This window comes from Pestalotiopsis fici (genome assembly GCF_000516985.1).
Source record: "Pestalotiopsis fici W106-1 unplaced genomic scaffold PFICI_Scf_9, whole genome shotgun sequence".
Classification (NCBI taxonomy): domain Eukaryota; kingdom Fungi; phylum Ascomycota; class Sordariomycetes; order Amphisphaeriales; family Sporocadaceae; genus Pestalotiopsis; species Pestalotiopsis fici.
In genome coordinates, this window is record NW_006917099.1 from 2,143,065 (window position 1) to 2,164,463 (window position 21,399).

General features: G+C 42.3%; 4 protein-coding genes across 4 annotated transcripts; 3 read left to right on the forward strand and 1 right to left on the reverse strand.

Annotated features, from left to right (window-relative positions):
• Positions 1-106: 106 nt before the first annotated feature.
• PFICI_12077 (uncharacterized protein) lies at positions 107-1,196 on the forward strand (the record flags this gene model as incomplete). The annotated part of the gene is made up of 2 exons (XM_007840658.1): positions 107-198; positions 251-1,196. The coding sequence occupies 2 exons, from the start codon at positions 107-109 to the stop codon at positions 1,194-1,196; spliced, it is 1,038 nt and encodes a 345-aa protein (XP_007838849.1).
• A 78-nt stretch (positions 1,197-1,274) lies between these two features.
• PFICI_12078 (uncharacterized protein) lies at positions 1,275-4,109 on the reverse strand (the record flags this gene model as incomplete). The annotated part of the gene is made up of 5 exons (XM_007840659.1): positions 1,275-2,236; positions 2,281-2,524; positions 2,596-3,192; positions 3,250-3,963; positions 4,014-4,109. The coding sequence occupies 5 exons, from the start codon at positions 4,107-4,109 to the stop codon at positions 1,275-1,277; spliced, it is 2,613 nt and encodes an 870-aa protein (XP_007838850.1).
• Positions 4,110-5,391: 1,282 nt separating this feature from the next.
• On the forward strand, positions 5,392-6,810 carry PFICI_12079 (uncharacterized protein; the record flags this gene model as incomplete). The annotated part of the gene is made up of 2 exons (XM_007840660.1): positions 5,392-5,669; positions 5,721-6,810. 2 exons carry the CDS (start codon positions 5,392-5,394, stop codon positions 6,808-6,810), a joined length of 1,368 nt encoding a protein of 455 aa, XP_007838851.1.
• Positions 6,811-7,009: 199 nt separating this feature from the next.
• PFICI_12080 (uncharacterized protein) lies at positions 7,010-8,564 on the forward strand (the record flags this gene model as incomplete). Its single annotated transcript, XM_007840661.1, has 6 exons — positions 7,010-7,104; positions 7,282-7,687; positions 7,795-7,953; positions 8,022-8,083; positions 8,174-8,287; positions 8,384-8,564. The coding sequence occupies 6 exons, from the start codon at positions 7,010-7,012 to the stop codon at positions 8,562-8,564; spliced, it is 1,017 nt and encodes a 338-aa protein (XP_007838852.1).
• Between the last annotated feature and the right edge of the window lie 12,835 nt (positions 8,565-21,399).

Below are 21,399 nucleotides of genomic sequence, written 5' to 3' on the forward strand. Positions count from 1 at the left end.
TGTTTTGGTATCAGACTCGATTTTGAATACAGTAGATTTCTGTTGCTTTCAGTCTCAAAAGATACCCTGACCCATCTCGTCAAATCAGACATCAAGTCTATACATCATGGGTTCATACACTCCCGATCGTCCAGCTGAAAAGCTCTGGATAGAGACGCCTCTAATCCCATCGACGGCCATGTCGCGGGCAGCCGGATGGTCAGTTTTCCTCGAAACGGGTGCTTGAAAACATCCAGCTAACATGATGCAGCAATATCTTTCTCAAACTAGAAAACCTCCAACCGTCGAGCTCCTTCAAGCAGCGCGGCGTGGGCAACATGATGCTGCGCGCCACAAAGGCCAACCCAGGCGGCAACGTGCACTTTTACTGCTCCTCGGGCGGCAACGCCGGTCTGGCGTGCGCCACGGCGGCCACGGCCCTCGGAAAGCCCTGCACCATAGTCGTGCCGGTGCTCATTTCCGACTTCATGATGAACAAGCTCAAGCTGCTCGGCGCCGATGTCGTCAGGACGGGCGCCCACTGGGCCGAGGCCGACGCGTACCTGCGCAACGTCTTGCTGGCCGCGGACCCCACGGGCGTCTACGTCCCGCCCTTTGACCACCCGCACCTCTGGGAGGGCGCGGCCACCATTGTCGAGGAGCTGGTGCCGCAGCTCGCGGCCCTGGGCGTGGGCCCGCAAGGCCCCGATGGTATCGTCTGCAACTGCGGAGGCGGCGGCCTGCTCAGCGGCATCATGGACGGCGTCGAGCAGCAGTCTAGCCAGCACTGGGGCAAGAAGCCAGAGGTGCTAGTGGTCGAGACCGTCGGCGCCGAGAGTCTCCATGCCAGTGTTCAGGCTGGCGAATTGGTCACCTTGCCCGCCATTACCAGCATAGCCACGAGTCTGGGGGCGCCAACCGTTTCCAAGCAGGCGTTTGAGTGGAGCAAAAAGGACCACTTGACCAGCATTGTCGTGACTGATGCCGAGGCCGTCATGGGCTCTGTCAAGCTTGTCAATGACGCTCTGCTCCTCGTCGAGGCTGCCTGCGGTGCCACTATTGCTCCCGTCTACAATGGTGAGCTAAGAAAATGGTTGGGCAAGGGACTCTCGGATGAAGAGTGGAGTAGAAAGAATGTCGTCTTGATTGTATGCGGCGGTGCAAACATTTCGTTGGAAATATTGCGAGGATACCAAGAAAAGTATGGCGTCGAGTAACACGCAAGTAATAATAATTGAGCAAACTTGATATGAATGCACATGGTACATTGATGCTTCTGCAATTCTACAACACATCTATGGCTGTTGGATATTACCCACATTGCCCGTGACGGGTCCCCGCAAGTTCATGGCTCCAATTCTTGATACAATGTTACTTCCCACTGCGTCCACGGCTCCACGCGGCGAGGTCAATGTTGGACCTTCGGGCGCCGTCTCTTGTACCTTGAATAGCTTGATGGCGGTTCCATTCCAGATGCCCACGGTACCCTTGGCGATTTGCATCTCACTGGCAAATACAAAACTCCAAACCAAGGACTCGTACCAACCCAAAGCCATGGGCGTCCACTCGAATGAATGGACCCGAACTGCCGAGGGTTCTATGCCAACCAAATCTGCATCACGGATAGCCTTGAGTGTTGCATTGGATGGGCTATCCGTGCCAAGTCCTTGTCTTGTTATGAGAGCAGTCAATTGCTGAATGACGGTCAGAATGGTGTGAAGTGGCAACTCTGGCAGCCAGCTTTCAATCCAATGTGCCGAAGGTTCAAAGGCGCCAGTAGTCGATTGGCCTGCCATGGAGTAGCTGCCCAGGCTGGTGACACTATTTTGCCGGGAAAAGGAAGCAACACCGGCAGGCATCTTGCCCCTGGCCTTTTCCGACATGCCCCGAAGTTGCGAGGGCACAGCATCATCAGTGCTCACCACGGAGGACGCTCGAGACGGATTCTCGCTTGGACTCGACTGTGCGGGCGTTGGGCGCTCTTCCTCGTCCTCGCTGTCATCGTCACCAATCGCAAAGGTGCCGTCCTCTTCTGCAGCATGGCCAGACGTGGGCGTTTGCGATTGTGTAGTAGTGGGACTTGCTATACTGTCGACCGAGTTTCTGCTCATGTCGAATGGATCGGCTGCTTGTCCGTCTTCCTTTCTTCGTCGGTTACGTCGTTCAATCTCCTCTTGACCGCTCTCTAGCGTAAATGAGCGCAACGCCTCGAAACGCTTCTTGTTCTTCAAGATGGAAAATACAAAATATGGATTGGCTAAAAAGTTAGCAAGAACGAGAATAATAAATGGCAAAACATACCCTTGTATTGATGTTCAATAATGGTATTCATTGACTCTAGTAGTGAACTCAACAAGTCATGATTGCTGTCATTTGCCAACAGAAACGATGGAGATGACATGGACGTAAACAGTTGCAACAATTTCGAACACGTAGTCATGTTGATGCCTTGGAGATATGCAGAAACATTGTTGATGACTGCGAGTAGAGCAGGATAAATGGCAGACAGCTTTCCTTGGCTCGTGGTGATTAGACTGTAAATGGACTGGCAAGTGTTAGTCGAGGTTCACCAAAGATTTCATCGCCTGACGAGGTTCACCAGGACTTTTAACTCACCTGTATCAAGTAATCGGCATATGTTCCTCTAAAATTGAGAATCCGTATGACGGGGGGAAGCAAATCTTGTCCATCAAAAGCCTTGTTGAGGTTGATGCCGAATTTTGGCTCTACGCTCAGTGTTTGCAGCAGGAATGCACACATGCGAACGACACCCTGCTTTGAAGCGTCCGTCTTGTATTCCGTTGCATAGTAGAGAATCAAAATGACAAAATCGTGAGCTCTCTCGGTATCAATCATGTAGGCTCTAAAGCGCTTATTGCATTGCGTAATCTCCCAAAAGAGCATGATAATCTCTGGAGAAAACTTTGTGGTGGACTGCGCGCCGGGAATGTACGAGTTGTTGGCGTGAAAGGGCTGGTTGAGAATTCGAGTCATGCCATCGACAATGAATTGAAAATCCTGAGGTCTATGCAGCCGTCCGAGAAAATGACGATAGTAGTTCTTTGGCGTCGATCCACCAACCTGCTCGGGTATCGGGTAGAGAAGAATCACGAGCAGTAGTTGCAGAGTATAGGTGACGAGTATCTGCTTTTCGTCCTTGAATACCAGCGTATTATACGGCACCTTCCATGTCGCGGGATTGTACTTGAGTGTCTGTACAATATTAGTCAAGAACCATGTTGGTCAAGAACCACGGAACCGTAGACATACCGTGTTGAGCAAGGAGCAGAGCACGGACAAGACAACCTGCTTGTCCGGACAGGTACAAATGTACGTCAATGATCTCGTGCCCTTGGTAGGCAATAGGCTGGGCGACATGTACATGCCCTGACTTGTGAGAGTAAGGAGTAGTCGTAGGATTTCGCATCGGTTGCTCTCATGCTCCTTGGTCGTAGGCACGGTCGTGTTGCAGCCGACACCGCTCTGCCATATCGCATAAGTGACCTTGGGCTTACCGTGTGGTTGTCTGGGGACGGTAAAGTCGGAAAAGAAGAGGAGGTCAATCAATGTGTCTATAAGCTCTTCGGCCAGGGGTTTCGTCTCTTCAAACTCGGTCACGGGCGTCTTGGGCTCGCCGTCGTCGGCTTGGGCTTCATCGAACAAGACCTCATTCTGAATGGCGGCTCGTCTGGTCCGTTTCCGCCTCGTGCCCCAAAAGAACTGCTCCTCCCATGCTTGCAAATGATCGGCCTCGTATAGATATGGTATGATGCGGTTGAGAACACGGACGCAGTTGAGCGCATCTCTCTCGGGCGCAAGTTCGGGGTCGGGAAACGAAGGGTGATGCCGAAGAATGAATAGTCGCGAGGTGACGGCCAGTATCAAAGTCTCTAGATTCTCCAGCGCATTGTCTCGTGTCCGTCGCACGTCGGCAGCCGAGAACAGGCTGAAAATATCCTCGGATGCCTCTGGAAGTTCCCAAAACTATCACCAGTAAGCAGATACACGGGACAGCAAGTCAACACTCTACATACCGAGGTCCAGTATGAATCGTCGGCAGGTATGTGGCGCTCTTCTGATAACCTAAAGATGCCCTTTTTGAACACTAGCTTGGAGTCGCTGGCACCCATCGTGCCCACTTCATTGCGTGTCGTGACAAGGACGGGAGGGAAAACAAAAAGGGCGCGAGAGACTTGATGGTCAAGGTTGAAGCTTAGCTGGCCGGTTTGTGGTGCCCGTGATACCAGCGACTTTAGTAGGGTGCCTTGTACTGTGTAGTTGGTGGCCTTGGAACTGATACGAGCCCAATTGACTGATAAGGAACAATGATGGGAGACGTGTTCAACTCCACAGTGACTCGAATTAATTTCTATCGTATTTCAATATTTCATCCCTCGGAATGACAAGAGCTCTTTGATGGTCATGTGATGAATGATGCAGTTGTTGCTTGATTCTGGCATCAACAGCGCTCGTAAGCCCCCAGGCGCGCTGATAGTGTCAATAGGCCTTGGAGCTTTAGCGATAGTGACTCCAAAGCAACTCTCCCGAACCATGTGGGGCGCGGTCGGAACGGAAGATTGTTTCGCACTAGGCGGGTGGATCCCCCACCATTCCCAGCTACAAAACGAAATCTCGCAAATTTGCCGGCCATCTTGTTCTTGACCTTTTCTCCCCATCTTAGTGCACGGGCGTTACGCATGTCAGTGAGGATTCGTCCGAGACTGCGTTTTTGCTAGTTGAAAACTATAACTATGACCACTCCTATTTGGCTTCGGCTGGGTAGGGAATTTTTGGCACAACACGCGACCTCTTGTCGAGGGAGACCTTTGTTCTTTCATTGCTTGCGATCCCTTGAGGATCGAGGTGAGGAAGGAGGTGACGGACAGGAAAAGAAAGAGGGCATGGATTGCGATCGAGGATCGATATTGTTTGCCGCGTTGAGGACGAGAATAAATAAAGCTTGTACATGAAAGCATCTTGGCGTCCGAGTCACGATATTCCACCATCTACCTGCCAGAGAACAATCCCGTTTGCTGTATGTAGTGTAAGACGGCAGAAATATCGACGCATTGTCAATCAGCATATCTGCCAACATGTCAATGGCAATGTTGTACCCAAAATCTACCAGCTCCAACCAGAATCTCATCGAGCATCAGGTGACAGCAATCCAGGCATCGCCAGACTACCAAACATCTCCCAATTTGGACAAAACGCGACATGACCAAATCTTCTCTAGTTTGACCACCCACGGGGATGACGGCCCGTTGATCAGCATATGCAAACAAACATGAACCGACATTCTACCGAAGTACAATGACACCCATGATCTGAATGATATAAGGGAGGCATCTCTGGCTTGGATCGAGACACGAAAATGTCCTCTTAAACGAGATAAACACGGTTGCAGCAATCATGGCAACAATGACACAGACCACGGCTGCTGAGCCTCAGCATATCCCCTTGACTCGGCTGCATGATGGACCGCAGCAAACGGATGTCGAGGCTTCTATACCACCACCAGAGGCGCCACCTTTTGATGCCGTGGATGCTCATGCTGCAGCTCCGATATTCAAATTGATTGTTGCCGGCTTTTCCTTTTTCTGTGCCGGGGTCAATGATGGAACTTTGGGACCCTTGATCCCGTACATGCTCGAGGCTTTTGGCATTGGCACTGGAGATGTCGCCATCATGTGAGTAGCTACATGACAGATCCTCTACAGCTTCAATACTAATAACCACAGCTATGGTACCACCTTTGCCGGATGGCTTGTTGCCGCCTTGACAAACCCGATTCTGACTGCCCACCTGACATTGGGACAACTCCTGGGAGCAGGAGCAGCACTCCAACTGCTGGCACAATGTTTACGGCCTCGTGGCGGCTTTGCCCAATTCTGCGCAACCTTTTCGATCCAGGCCCTGGGCATGGCCTACCAGGACAGCCACTCCAACGCCTTTGTCGGCGGACTCGAAAATGTCCCGCACCGCTGGCTCAGCTTCATCCACGCCTGCTACGCCCTGGGCACCTTTGTCGGTCCCCTGACTGCCACGGGCGTCGCCAACCAGGCTCCTGGCATCTATGGCGGCGTCGAGGGCTGGCGTCTGGTCTACTTTGGCCTCGTGGGCATTGGCGTCTTGAATCTCGCGGGCGTCGTGGTGGCGTTTGGTGATAGCTTTTGGAGCCGGCGCGCGGCTGCAGAGGGACACCAGACAGAGGGCGGCGGCAGCGCTCGCAAGACCAAGGTTGCCATGCTAGAAATGGGCAGTCTCCTGCGGCTCAAGGTCGTCTGGCTGCTGAGTCTCTTTTACTTTTTTGAGCTGGGCGCTGCCATGACGGCGAGCGGCTGGGTGGTCGAGTTTCTCACCACGTCGCGCGGCGGCGACATTGCACAAATGGGTTACGTGCCTGCAGGCTTCTCCGGCGGCCTGTTTCTGGGCCGGATCCTGCTGGCCGAGCCAACCTTTCGCTTTGGCGAGCAGAGAATGATTCTCATATACAGCGTTGCCTGTGCGGCGCTGCAGCTCGTATTTTGGTTGCAGCCCAATGTCATTGCCAGTGCGACGGCTCTCAGTGTCATGGGATTCTTGTTTGGCCCCTTTTTCGCCACTGGCATGTCGGTGGCCTCCAAGCTGCTCCCCAAGAGCTCACAGGCAGCGGCCCTCGGCTTCATCTTTGTCATGGCTCAGGCTGGTGGTGCCATTTTCCCGTCCATTACTGGTGTCATTGCCACGAGTGCTGGCGTTGCCGTGTTGCAGCCGATAGTGTTGGCCTTGATTCTTGCAGGAGGTATTGACTGGTTCTTGATACCAAAGATTCCAGGCCGGAGTGACTAAAAGAAACAGTCATTTGCTGGCAGTTTGATATAACATGATTTCGAACCGAAAATGTAGCCGTGCTGGATAATAAATCGCAAAATTAATTTATTTGAAAATGATTTACAAATCGTATTATTACACATTTGATCGGGGCAGATGTAGAGCCTCATCCGCAAACCACACATTGCATAGACCAACAGTCCCGCAAGCAAACATTATGTCATGGCTACAAACTGTATTAGGCGGGCCAGTGATAACCCACACTCTTTCACCTTCGCTACAACCACGAAATCAACATCACGGCACTTATAGGTAAATGGACCAGCGTGCCATCATTGCCTCGGGAGCAAAAATCTCACCATGACCAAACTCGTCTGTATTGGCGCTTGCTACCTCGACACCATAATGAGGCACGTTACAGAACCCCGTTTCACTTGTTTTCATCTGCAGACAATATCGAGACGCATCACAACTCACATAATATTACAGTGTACCATTCTTTCCAAGCGAGGACTCCAAGCTACGCGCGTCCAGCCTCACCGTGCGTAGAGGTGGCAACTGCCCCAACTCGCTCGAGGTGCTTCAGCAGCTTCTGGGTCGGCATCCTGGGCACAATGTTACACCATATCTCATTTCTGCACTACCATCCGCAGATTCCCCGGCGGCGGCCAAGATTAGAGAGTCCTTTGGCATCGATTCAATCGTAGACTTGACAAGATGTGTATATCATCCAGGTCACTCGGAACCGGCCAGTAGTTACATCATACGTAGCGACGCAACAGGGTCCCGGACCCTGGTCAACTATAACGACCTACCAGAGGTGACGGTGGACGATTTCAAGTCCGTGGCAAACGATCTACTACTAGGCGGTGGCAGGACATGGTGGCATTTCGAGGTAAGCAGTAGGCTCAGCAGCTGGGTTGGCTTGTCGAACTTGGCGGGGGCCTTGTTCGGATGCGTGGTAGCATGTCGCATACTCATGACTCTCTTTTGCGGCAATAGGGACGACTTCCGGAAACGACTCTAGAATGCATCACGCATTTGCGCAAGTCGAGCCCAGAGGCTAGAATTAGTGTGGAAATAGAAAAACCGGGCCGCCAAGGTCTGCAGGAACTGGCGGCTGAAGCGGATGTCGTCTTTTACTCCAAGAGTTGGGCAGAGGTTTGTTGTTGTTGTTTTCTGGGTTTACGCGAAAAAGTGAGAACGGGATGCTGACTGACGCCTCGCAGGATCAAGGATACCAGACTGCCCGGGACTGTCTCGAGGCGCAAAGTAAAGTGGCTCGCAAAGCGTACGTGTGACGAGGGAATGCCATGTGGCGTGTTGCTGCTGACTTGCCCAACCGACTGGGTCCAACGACTGACGGCTGCTGCAATGATAGGACTCTCCTTCTCTGTACCTGGGGCTCCGATGGAGCATCGTGCTGGTCACTCCCGAGTGGACGTTGTTTGTCCTGCGCCGCGTCGCCGGATGGAAAGGAGGTTCAGGTAGTCGAGTGCGTCGTCCATCCAGTCCCTGGAATAACCGGGCCCTGTCCGTTTCAAGGCAAGAGGGGAGAAGAAAAAAAATGACTAACAAATCTGACCTGTAGTGCGGTAGGGGCTGGTGACACGTTCATCGCCGGGATACTGTTCGGTCTGTTGTGCAAAGCGGACGCGGACGCGGACGCGGATGTGGAGGCTAGACTCCGGTTTGCTGTGCAGCTTGCTACATGCAAGGTCAAGAGAGAGGGATTCTCTGACCTTGGCCGAGATGTCATGGGCAGCAAATGACAGACAAGCCGCGGTGTGAGATACGATAGTAGAGTAAAGCCCGACCAGGTAAATGTATAACAGGCGAGTACCCAGACAAGGCCTGGCTGCATGACTTGGTCGAAATCAGACGCAAATAGTTTTGGGAGCCGCTCATGGGATAGCTGCAGGCGGCAATACGATTATGGGATTGCATATTTTCATGGAAACAGGTAGAGAGATCAACGTGACTACTACTCGCCCGAAGCGGAGCCACATTTGAAAGGAGGTATTTGCGGCTTTATTGGAGGAGCGAGTGTTTGTGTACGTGGTGGTGGTAATCCACAGCGCAATGTGCCGTAGACCCAACCTCAACAACAGGCCGGCCGAGATCTCCCAGGAGTGGACGATCAAATACTACACCGGACCCTTGCAGCCGAAGATGAGTTTTGAAAGAGGCTAATGATGGAGGGACGCTGCAAGTTTGCCCATATGCGAGGGAGAAGGGTAAAGTAGGGGGAAGAGGGTTAGAAGGAAAAAAAAAAGTAGAAACTGTGGAATAGTGTAGGAGCGGGAAAAGGAGCGGTGTGGTAGATTGGTGGATCCATTTCACGGTTATTACTGTAGCGTACGGTGGCATACAAACACTCTTGATAGTACAGATGGATGGGCGTATGGACCTGGGCGAAAAAAAACATGACCAGCGAGCCAAAAAGTGATAGTCGAAAAGCCATGTAGAGTAATAATGGGAACTCCTAAAGTCACTGTTATATTAGCTAAAGTCACTATATCTAACCCATTTCGATAAGCTCTCCCCACACCCCTATTTTGCAGTACATCCAGCAAAAAAAAAAGTATATCTAAAATTGTTAATATATAATAACGATTAACTCACTATATTATATTATATTACGCAATATAGCCGAAAATAGCAATTTTTAGTATAGCACTTTTAGCCGTAATAATAGCCTTTAATTAATTAACTTTTTTATTAATGCGCTATTAGAATTTGTTAAAAATGCGGCTTTTACTAATTTTAATAAAGCCGAGGAAGCTTTCGCTAACGCTATTAAATAAAACGGCTTTATTATTAGCAAACGCTATAACGCTAATAAAAACACTAATAGCATTTATATATAAAAAAACTTATTGCTATTAGTGTACGGGTAATCGTAAAAATAATACGGTAAAAGGTTAAGCTAATAATAAAAAGCGCGATCGCAAATCCTTATAAATCGATTATTTTTAAAAAATTAAATTATAGCTTTCGCGCTTTAATCGCTAGCGTTATAATTTTATTAATAATAAAATAATTAAATAGCCGAAAAATATATATAATTACGATTTTTATAAAGCCGGGGACGTAAGCTATATTATTTAAAACCGAGCCCGATAGCTTTTAAAAAAGTAAGCCGAAATAATCGCGCTCGCTAAGGAAATATTATAGCCGTTTTTAAAAATCGCGCATAACCTTTGCGTATAATATAATATTAAAATCCGAGCTTACGATATTTAAAATATAATTAATAGCTATAAACGCGCTTTATACGGCGCTTAAACGGCTATATAAATATTTTTATAAATATTATTAAATATAAAAAAAAAAGAGGTATAATATATTATTTTCCGCTATAATAATTTTTTAAATAAGCGAATTAAGCGAATTTTTTAGATTTATCGGTAGTATATAAATATATAGCGCTAAAATCCCGAATTTTTATTAATTAATAATATTTATAAAATAAACCGCTTTAATATACCGTTTTGCCTAATTTTAGGATTATTATTTTTTAATATTACCTTTTTAATCGCGTAAACGTTATTTAGCGGAAAAAAAATCGTTATTTAAATAAGTTTTAATTTAATTTAAAGCTTGCGCTATATATTATAATAAAATAACGATAGCTAATAAAAAAAGTGTTGCACGGATGTTAATACAGCATCGTATAGTGCATAAAATTAGCTTTATAACGCATATTATATCGTTATAATAGCTATAAAACCCATCGAGATATCGTTAAATAACGATATATAGGAAATCAGTGGAATTTACCCTATACTGACTTATAGTCAGTATAGCACCACTTATAGCCACTGTTCACAATGCTGTACAGTCAACAAGTCATTACAGTTAACTATTATAGCCACTATGGCCACTAGAACCTACTGGAATCCAGTGGAACGTTCCACTAGATCCAGCCCTACTAAGTGTGGCTAGTGCACCTGGCCATAGTGGCCCTAGGTTACAGGGTAACCCATACTATAGAAATCCATAGATTTCGATAGTTTCTTCGATTATAAATCAACCTTATTACTAATTAACTTAATTATAAATCTAGTTTATTAGTAATATATTCCAAAATATTCTTATTAGTTAATTTTATAGGTATAAAAGGTAGTTATTCCTCCGTAGTTAGTTATTCTTTCTTTAAGCTTTAATAAATCAGTTATATAGGCTTATAACTACCCTCTACGGCCTGATTCTACGAATTATATAAACGCTTCCCTATGCCTAAGTTTATAATCCACCAATTATACCTTAGTACAGGTTATGAGCCCGGTCCGGTATAATATCGATTATATTAGGAACCGGATTTTATATCGAAAACTATAGCCGCTCTCCTAGACGAGTTGATTTAACATAAATTCTAGAATTCCGTTATAGTAGCCGATCCTTTATAGGCCTATATATAAGCCTATATAAGCCGTAACTATATCGAAAACTATAGTTAAGTGGCTAATTATAGTGATTTTACCCGTTATAGCCATATAACGGCTATAAAGTCATTTATAACTAATCCTTACTATAGTAGCCGATCTGCTATAGCACCTTATAGCACCTGCTATATTATATTATAGCACCTGGATCCCCTTATATATTTTATCGATAAAATAAAAGAATTAATTTCTTTTATTTTCATTTTTTTAACGATTCCTTTACCGTTTTCAACGATAATTATACCGTTATAACGGCAAAAATTCGGCAAAATAGATAACTCTATCCGTACTATTACCGGATGCCAGATGCCGGAGAAACAAAAACTCTCCGGATCCGGAAACTGGAATACGTAGAAATCCACGTTATAGTTATATCTTAAACTGCTAGGAATCGATCGGTTTTTTAAAACTACCGATACATATAATGGTATAACCGATATTCAGAAAGCCCAGGCATTGCTTCTAATTCGTTAAAATTTAACAATAAAACCGTTAAATCTAATATTCGATAAAATAAATCCATATAAAGCCTTATCGACTTTACAATTAGCCTATCAAGGCACCGGACCCGTATTACGTTAGCAATTATATTTCGAATTTCACACTATAAAATTCGAAAATTATAACTCGTTAAACGAGTTTATATCTATTTTTAAAGGATATATTTCAAAGCTTTTAAGCGTTAAGGCTAAAATCGATAATATCGATCAAAAAACGATTTTTATTGCAGCCCTCTAGTCAGCTTACCCTATATAGGCTAACCGTTAACGCAGTGCTTTACGGTCTATAAATCCACCTACCCTCGAAGGGTTAATTACGGATATTTTGGATAAAAACCGACGGAATCCGGATACGGCTATAGCAAATTCTTATTATACGGATAATAAGAAATCCCGGTTCCCCCGATCCAATTAAAATCAACGGGGAACCCAAAGCGGAAATAGGAAGAATTCGAATAAATCGAATAAATAGAAGAAATCAAATAATTCGAATAATTCTAATAATTCGAATAATTCGAATAAGTCGAATAACTCAAATTCGACCATATCCACTACGAACCAGAAATCTAAGAAACGGGGAAACTTACCCCGTAACAAAGATTCAGACGAAAACGAATTATTCTATGCTTTTTCGAATATTTCGAATAAATCGAAAAAGAAATTAACCTCCGTTCCCAGGGACTAGTGGTTATACGATACTAGTTCCTTAAAGCATATATCGAATAATAAGAATTTATTCGATAATTTTACTATAAAATCGGATTTTTCACCGATTATTACAGGTAGTGGAAAAGTATTTCCAAAAGGAATTGGAAATATTACGCTTTCCTTCGAAATTAACCGGGAAATACGTAAAATAACGTTATTAAACGTGCTTTACGTACCGGAATTTCCGCTAAATATTATATCCGACTAACTATATTACCAAAAAGGCGGTATTATAAGCGGGAATAAATTATACGATTCTAAAAACAGGCTTTTTGCTACGTTAAATCAAAAAAAACGTGGATTTTTCCTATACCTGGCTAATAAGTCAAAGCCTAATATAGTATATTTAGCTATAAATCCATTAACAGTAATGGAAAAAGCCCGTATAATCGGTTTAAGTTACCCGGAACCGAATTCGGATACAAAATCTAACGAAACCACGGATCTTAAGGAAATCGAATTAATTTCGAATTATTCGAATTTCCTTATAGCTACGGAAAAATGGTATAAACGATTTAGCCACCCTAACTACGATATTTTAGCTAAAATAGCTAAAATAATTACGGGGATTCCTAAAAAAGAATTAAAAAAAAAGGATTTAAATTGTAAATCCTATATTTCGGGTAAATTTACCCGAAACCAACCCCGTATAAATCCGAATAGGGCTAATAAACCGTTATATCGTATTTATATCGATACGGTTTATATTACCCCTTTTAGTTACTCCGGTTATAAATATATAACTGGTTTTACGGATAATAAAACCGGATTTCGGGAAATTAAATTTTCCAAAGAAAAATCTAATATATTCGATATTATAACGAATAAAATCGAATATTACAAAACCTAATTCGGAAAATATCCAAATATTATTCGTATAAATAACGGCAGGGAGTTTTCCCCGGTTAAATTAGAAAATTATTTAACCGAAAAAAGGATTATTTTCGAACCTATAACTCCTTATATACCAAAACAGAACGGTATAGCCGAACGTACAAACCGGATTATTATCGAAAAAACCAAAACGGTTTTTATCGATTTATAACTCCTAAAAAACCTTTGGGAATTCGTTGCAAAAGCAGTAGTTTATTTAATAAATTTTACTGCTACGGCATCCGGTTCACTTACCCCCTACCAGGAATTTTACGATTATTTCTAGCCAAAACGGGATAATAAGCCTAATTTATCCCAAATCCATACATTAGGAATACCGGTTTTAGTTTATAAACCGAAAAAAATCCGTAAAAACTCCGATAAATTCGGAGTTACTACCGAAAACGGGAAAATAATTGGATATAACGGTAATAAAATCTATTACGTATATTTTCCCGATCGACCGTATAAATCACAAATTATACGGACCTCCTATATTCGATTATTACCTAAAAATCGAAAAGAGGGGGAGAAATTACCGGATTCGGAATTACCAAATTAGGAAATAACACCGGATAAAAATTCCACCGACGGTAAATTTATCCAATCAATAATCCCGAAAACGGTAAATCCAACGAATCCACCTCCCGGAAACAATCGAATTCTTCGATCCACTACAAATAAATTTATAATTAACGATCGACCGGACTTACCCGGGAACGAATCCAATATAAATAATAGATCTAGTATAGATTCCGAATCCATAAATATTAATAATACCTCTTCGATTATTCCGAATAAGTCGAATATTAAGGTAATTCTTCCGAAATTTACGGATTCCGAACGAGATAAATTCGTTAAATACGACGAATTATTCGCCGATATTTCGTATTATTCAATTATTGAAAATTCAGGCTATACGGAACCGAAAACAATAAAACAGGCATTAAAAAGCCCTAAAAAAGAAAAATAGATCCAGGCTATATACGCTAAATTACGGCAATTAATTCAGAAAAGGACTTTTTAAGCTATTAATCGAAATAAAGTCCAAAAAGCCGGTAAAATCCTATTATTTGTAAAATGGGTATTTAAAAGGAAAACCGATAAAAACGGAAATATCGATAAATATAAGGCTAGATTGGTTGTACGTAGATTCGAATAACGATATAAAATCGATTATTTCGAAACGTTCGCTACGGGAATAAAATCCACTACCTAAAGGCTTTTATTAGCCTTAGCAGCCTATTACGATTAGGAAATCGAACAAATCGATATAATCGGTGCCTTCCTAAACGGGGAATTATACGAAAAAGTATATATTACCCTTATAAACGGATTATCCGAATTTTTTTCCGAAAACCCGGAATTAAATAATTTCGGTTGGAAAAACGACAACTCCCAGGTAATTTAGCTTAAAAAGGCCTTATACGGTTTTAAACAAAGTCTACGCTAATAGCAAATTACGCTAAAAAACAGCTTAAAAAAGCTTGGATTTAATCCATTTATTTTAGACGAATCAGCTTATTATAATAAAAAATCTAATATCTTTATTATAACTTACGTAGATGATTTCCTAATTTTTGGCCCTAATTTACGTAAAATTAACTAATTAAAATAGGATATTTCGAAAGAATTCGAAATAAAAGATTTGGGACTAGTTTTTTATTTTTTCGGTATATAAATTAAAAGAAATCGAGAAAATAAAACAATTCGTATAAACTAGGCAACTTACCTTAAAAGGTTACTGGAAATTAACGGATTTTCCGATATAAAACCGGCTAATATACCATTTAGCCCTGGATTCCCAAAATCGTTGCATATAGCAAAAGAAAATAACGAAAAACCGGCTTCAAAGGAATTTATCTATTTATATTAGTATTTATTAGGTGGATTAATATATGCTATAATTTAAACCAGGCCCGACCTAGCTTACCTTATAGTATATTTAGCCAGATATATGCAAAACCCATCGAAAACCACGATAAAAAGGGTAAAAAGGGTATTTAATTATTTAAAATCCCATTATTATTTTGGAATTACCTTTAACGGGAAAATAAAACCCGGATTAATAAGTTATTCCGATGCCGATTTTGCTAGTAATTACGAAACCCGTAAATCAACGTCCGGTTATTTATTTATTTTAAATAACGGACCGATAAATTGGAAATCGAAACGGCAATTTACGATTTTTTTATTAACCACTAAAGCCGAATTTAACGGGTTAGAGCAGGCTACCCGTAAAGCAATATAGTTAAAAAATCTCCTTACGGAAATCGGAATTAATATAAACACCGTATTAATTAAAGGAAATAATACGGGGGTTATAAATTTAATATATAATCCTGAATATTACCAACGTATTAAATATACGGCTATACGGTATTTTTACGTACGGCAAAAGGTTAAAAATAAGAATATTCGAATTAAATATATTTTAACTAACGATATACTAGCAAACGGCTTTACAAAGCCACTTCCCAAAGATAAATTTCAGAAATTTATTAAATTATTAAACTTAACCGATATTATTTAATAAAGGGAGTATTGCACGGATGTTAATATAGCATCGTATAATGCATAAAATTAGCTTTATAACGCATATTATATCGTTATAATAGCTATAAAACCCATCGAGATATCGTTAAATAACGATATATAGGAAATCAGTGGAACTTACCCTATACTGATTTACAGTTAGTATAGCACCACTTACAGCCATTGTTCACAGTGCTGTATAGTTAACAAGTTATTATAGTTGACTGTTATGGCCACTATGGCCACTAGAACCCACTGGAATCCAGTGGAACGTTCCACTGGATCCAGCCCCACTAAGTATAGCCAGTGCACCTGGCCATAGTGGCCCTGGGTTACAGGGTAACCCACACCATAGAAATCCATAGATTTCGATGGTTTCTTCGATTATAAATCAACCTTATTACTAATTAATTTAATTATAAATCCAGTTTATTAATAATATATTCCAAAATATTTTTATTAGTTAATTTTATAGGTATAAAAGGTAGTTATTCCTCCGTAGTTAGTTATTTTTTCCTTAAGCTTTAATAAATCAGTTATACAGCCTTATAACTACCCTTTACGGCCTGATTCTACGAATCATATGAACGCTTCCCTGTGCCTAAGTTTATGATCCACCAATTATACCTTAGAACAAAAAGGAATTTTACGGCGGCGGGCTAGGTTTATAAACCGTTCGTCCTTATTAGCGATTTTAATAAAGCCTTTAAAAATGCGGCTAAAAATATATACCTTAATATTATTAAATAATAGCTATATATATGGTATATTTTTAAAAATATTGCTTTTAATATTAAAAAAAATAAGTAAATATATTAAATAAAATTATATTAAGCGGTATTAAAGGCGGCGCTAAAAATGCTAATTTAAGCGAAAAAGCCGAAAATAACGATTCCTTTGCGATTATATATAATTTATATAACGTTACGCGCGCGTTTATTAATTATCCGGACGAAGCTATTATAAATTTACGCGTAAGTAATATCGCTAATTTATTACTTTTAAAAGGCGATCGGCCTAATAATAATAGCCGGCATAAAAATAACCTTATTACCGGCCGAGCGCGTAAGCAAGGCGGGCGCGCTTATATACCTAACGCTAATAAGATTTTACTTATTTAGCGCGATTGCGTTTACGTAAAAATAAAGGCCCGATAAAATTAAATATAAGATTTATTAAAAAAAAAGTTTCCTTAATAATAAGTAATTATTAATTATTTAGCTAAAATTTATATTTTTTATAAAAATTAATTCGCGTAATTTGCTATTAATTAATACCGTAATTATAAGATTAAAGCTATATTACGATTTAAAAATTTAAATGCCGTATTAAAAAGGCATTTACGCAGCCGCAAAGCTTATTTAGCCGAATTTTACGTTATTATTCGTATACGCTAAGCTATTATAAGGGCTATATACGATATTAATTTATTCGATATTAAAACTTACCGAATTTTATTAATAGCAAATATCGATTTATTTAAAAACCTGCATTTTTATATCTCCTTTTAAGCAATTTATAAAATCCATAATGCTTATATAAAAGCTAAACGCCGATTTAACGAAGATTTTTGGATAATCGTTAATTAAAATACTAATAATGCGTTTATAAAGCAATTAGGTCTTCCGAATTAAAAAATGCTATATATTTTACTACAAAATAATAATCGAATTAACCGGCATTATATCGATTTATATTATTAAATTCGCACCGGCGTTAACGTAAATAATTTATAAAAAATTTTTATTATAAAGGATTTTTTGCTAATTATTTTATATTATAAATTATAAATGTTAAAAAGCTATAATTACGCATTAAATAAAATCCTATTATTATTCCCCGAAAAAAGCGTAATAATAATAGCGGCCGCTTATTATAATTAATTAAAAAACCTTTTATCGATTCGAATGCTAGCGATCCTTTTATAATCCTAAAAAATTAGCAAGCTAATCCCGATCGATCTTACGATACGAATTCGCGCCGTTAGCGCCGCCACGATAAATCGCCGCTACGGCGGCGCGCTAAAATTAAATAGCCAAAAAAAGGGTTATAATATAAAAGGGAAAGAAATAAATTAACGCTAACTTTAATTACGCGATTAAGGATTATAGCTTTAACGCTAGCTTTAACGCTAGCCTTAACGCTAATCCTTATAAATCGGGTGTAATAGGCAAATTTATATATAAATATATTATTATAACCGGCCGTTTAAATAAATATTTTATTATCTTTAATCGGGGCCTTTATAAAATTTTCCTTATTATTAGCTAATTTCCTAATAAACTAAAAAATGCTATATATATTAATTTTTACGCCGGCATTATAATACTACGGCTAAAGCTAGCAGCCCTATTATAATTATATATTTTAATTTTTAATAAATTCGTATATTATTAATAGGCCCGGCTTTTTTAATAACTAATTTACATAATAATAACTTAATTAATTATAATTATAATTATAATTAATCCGAAATATAAAACTAATAATAATTAATTATAATTAACGGTATTTAACGATTTTAATAAATTTTTATATTTTAAAAATCTAAATTAGCTAATCGCAAAAGCCCGTTTTTTGCGATTATATCCGTAATTTAACGAATATAATCGAAATAATAATAGCTTTTATTATAAATAACTAATAGCGACGGTAACCCTAGCTAATAGCCCGCTATAGCTATAACGCGGGTTTTATAGGCCGTGCTAAATATACCATCTTTTGGTGCAGATATACCGCAAAGTAGGTGCTCCACGCATAAATTCCAGAATGGGTTAGATACAGTGACTTTAGCTAACATAACAGTGACTTTAGGAGTTCCCGTAATGATGAGACGGTTTTGCCGGGGTTTGCCTGACGCGGCTGGAAGGATGGTTTTGGTCATTGGCCTGTCGAGACGCTAATGTTCCATCCCATCGTCCATGCCTGATGCATACATCATACAGAGAGTAGCTTGCATATGGATGAGTTCCAAGGGAAGACTGAAGAGATACATTCCCCGGAGCCGATGCAACAAGCAGTCTGTCGAGACACCACAAGTATGTCGTAGCGGGTGGAGACAAGCCGAGAGTTTAGAATCAAGAGGTAGGAATGGAGGGAATCAACTATATCAAAAAGAGACACCAACGTCAAGAGTCTCGAAGCCATGGCTTGTCACGGCTATTGGCTGATGGCTGATTGCGTGTCAGATGTCGCTTAGATTCGTGGCAGCATCGTTGACCATGGTGCGCATGCCAGAGACAAGAACGGATGGATCGCCTCAGGTTGGTCGTCGTTGACTTGATAGATACGAGGTATTGAGTGGTTTTGATTGGAACAATCACTGTAGTAGTGTTTCCATGCTTGGCCGTGTGTCCGCCCGTACTGCCCCCCCGGGGGAACAAGATGCTTTTGATGCAACGGAATAAAGCCTCGCCCGAGGGTAGACTTAACGTTTAGATGACGCATAGTTTATTATGCAACTCTACCTTGCGAGGCAGGGCAAGGCCCATTTGTGCAGGCAAGCCAAGTAGACAAGACAGCAGCAGCCAGGGCTTTCAATAAGCCCAACATTAGCGGCCTTCTTCCGCTGCGCGTCAAGGCCTCGAGGGTTGAAATGTGATTGGTGCTTATTAGTGAGGCCATGGTACCGTCCAAGCACCCCTCCATTAAAAAGAGAAGGAGTCTATTTCGGCTTGCTCACTTTGCCAAGTGCAGACAATACCATGTAGAGGCTAGCGACGCGCAAGCCCGTCCTTTGAACCCACGTTTCGTGTCGGAGCGACTGTAGTTTAGCCTCCCGGTGTGTGTTGCAACCAGTTGAACGGGGCGGCATCAGATGATCCCATATAATCCCCTTGCAACGGCATAGTGTACGTGACCGTGTATACAATGGGCTCGGCCTTTGATTAGCAGGCGAGAGAATTGCATCCCCATGAATGTGCCCAATTAGTATCTATCCCATAGGTAAGGGTCAGGAGGATTAAAAAAAAAAAAAAGTCGAAAAGATTACCTCATTTGCAGATCGCAGCGTGAATATTCCAACGTGGATAGGGTAAACCATGTTAAAGTCCCACTACATCATGTACATTTTTGGTGCTGCGCGCGCGCGCGCGCAACTCCCCCTACCGCAATCCTAATAATGGTGGAAAGACTTTGCCGGCATGCAGTAGGTACCTAAAGCCCGGTGGATTGGCGGTCCCGGTCTTTGGCGTTTCTGGCATGGACATGACCGAGGCGAGTCAATGATGTGCACTTGGATGATGGTTTGACGCCGCTTGTCAGCTCAGGTTGTGCTCCGTAGTGGCTTTGGTTAATTACTGCAAAGGTAACAGTTGCTCCGTGCCAGCGTCCATGAGCCCATGGGGCCGAGCAAGACACATGGGCTCAATAGGCTGCCATTCTTGTCCCACGTAGGGATGCGCCAACGCTTGTAGCTTGCAGAGGCTGGAAAGCGAATCCGCTTGGATGCAAGTACAAATGTAGAAAAAGAGGTGTATTTCCAAGCTTGTGCACCAGTTCGTGCCCATGAATAGGAGTGCCGCCGGCTCCTCATCTGATGTTATCATGAAAAAAAGCCACCTCTCATTGTCGACAAACAGCAGTTGGGCAGTAGGGAGGTGGCCGATCTCATCCGTCGGTGAGATTTAGTTTCAAAGCGTACAGAGTTTCTGGTTAATCACAAAATCAGGGATCGGGAAGTTGGCCAGTTGATTGACGAGAAATCTGTCGTACCCGACTCTGCCAGGGGAGGGGGGAACCGTGATGATTTGCCGGACCACTTTTTGCACAACCATTTTCCATGTCTCAAAAGTCTGCAAGACCGACTGACGAGAATTTGAAAATAGTATAGTAATACTTGATCCTGCTAGTAAATTGAGCTAGGCGGTAATGTACCCAAGGCTCCATTCAATGCTTCCATGAATGGAGCACCACCAACTCGGGCCAAGGGCTACGGCTTAGTGCAAGATGGTGGTACTATGTAAAGGGCACTGCGTTGTAGTATAATCCGCACAGATCATAAAACTTGGAGGGTGGTGGAAAAGTACTTGTGCATTTCGTATGATTGAGCCGGGGCTGGTCTGTTGGCGGCTTGTAGCATTTGACGTGCCTCTTTCCAAGCACTTGTACATGCAGAGGAATGTTGAGAATGTACTGATCAAGATGCGGAAGTTGTCAGCAAACAAATCTCAAGCATGAGATTTGTTCATCACAAAGGAAGGTGAAAAAGCAAAAAGCCAAATTAAGGTACAAGTCGCATCTCGTCGTCGTTGGTTCTCCAGGTTCGATCGTGTGTGGATCCATGGTCCGCATGGCCACGCCGAGTACGTACCTTGGTTCCGCGGGTTGGAACCGCCAACAGACCCTTGGGGAACAAGGATTATTGCAGATTTTCAGGTCACTTGCGTTGGCGAACGCTGTGATGGACACCTGCAAATGCTTGTGGGGGTGACTCCAGCTCAGCCTTGCTCGCAGGGATTAGAGAAATCTCAGGCCGCATAAAGGCCACATAGTGTTGAGTCTTGGAGTGACGAAGCGCTAGGACGCTCAAGCCCCTGGCGACT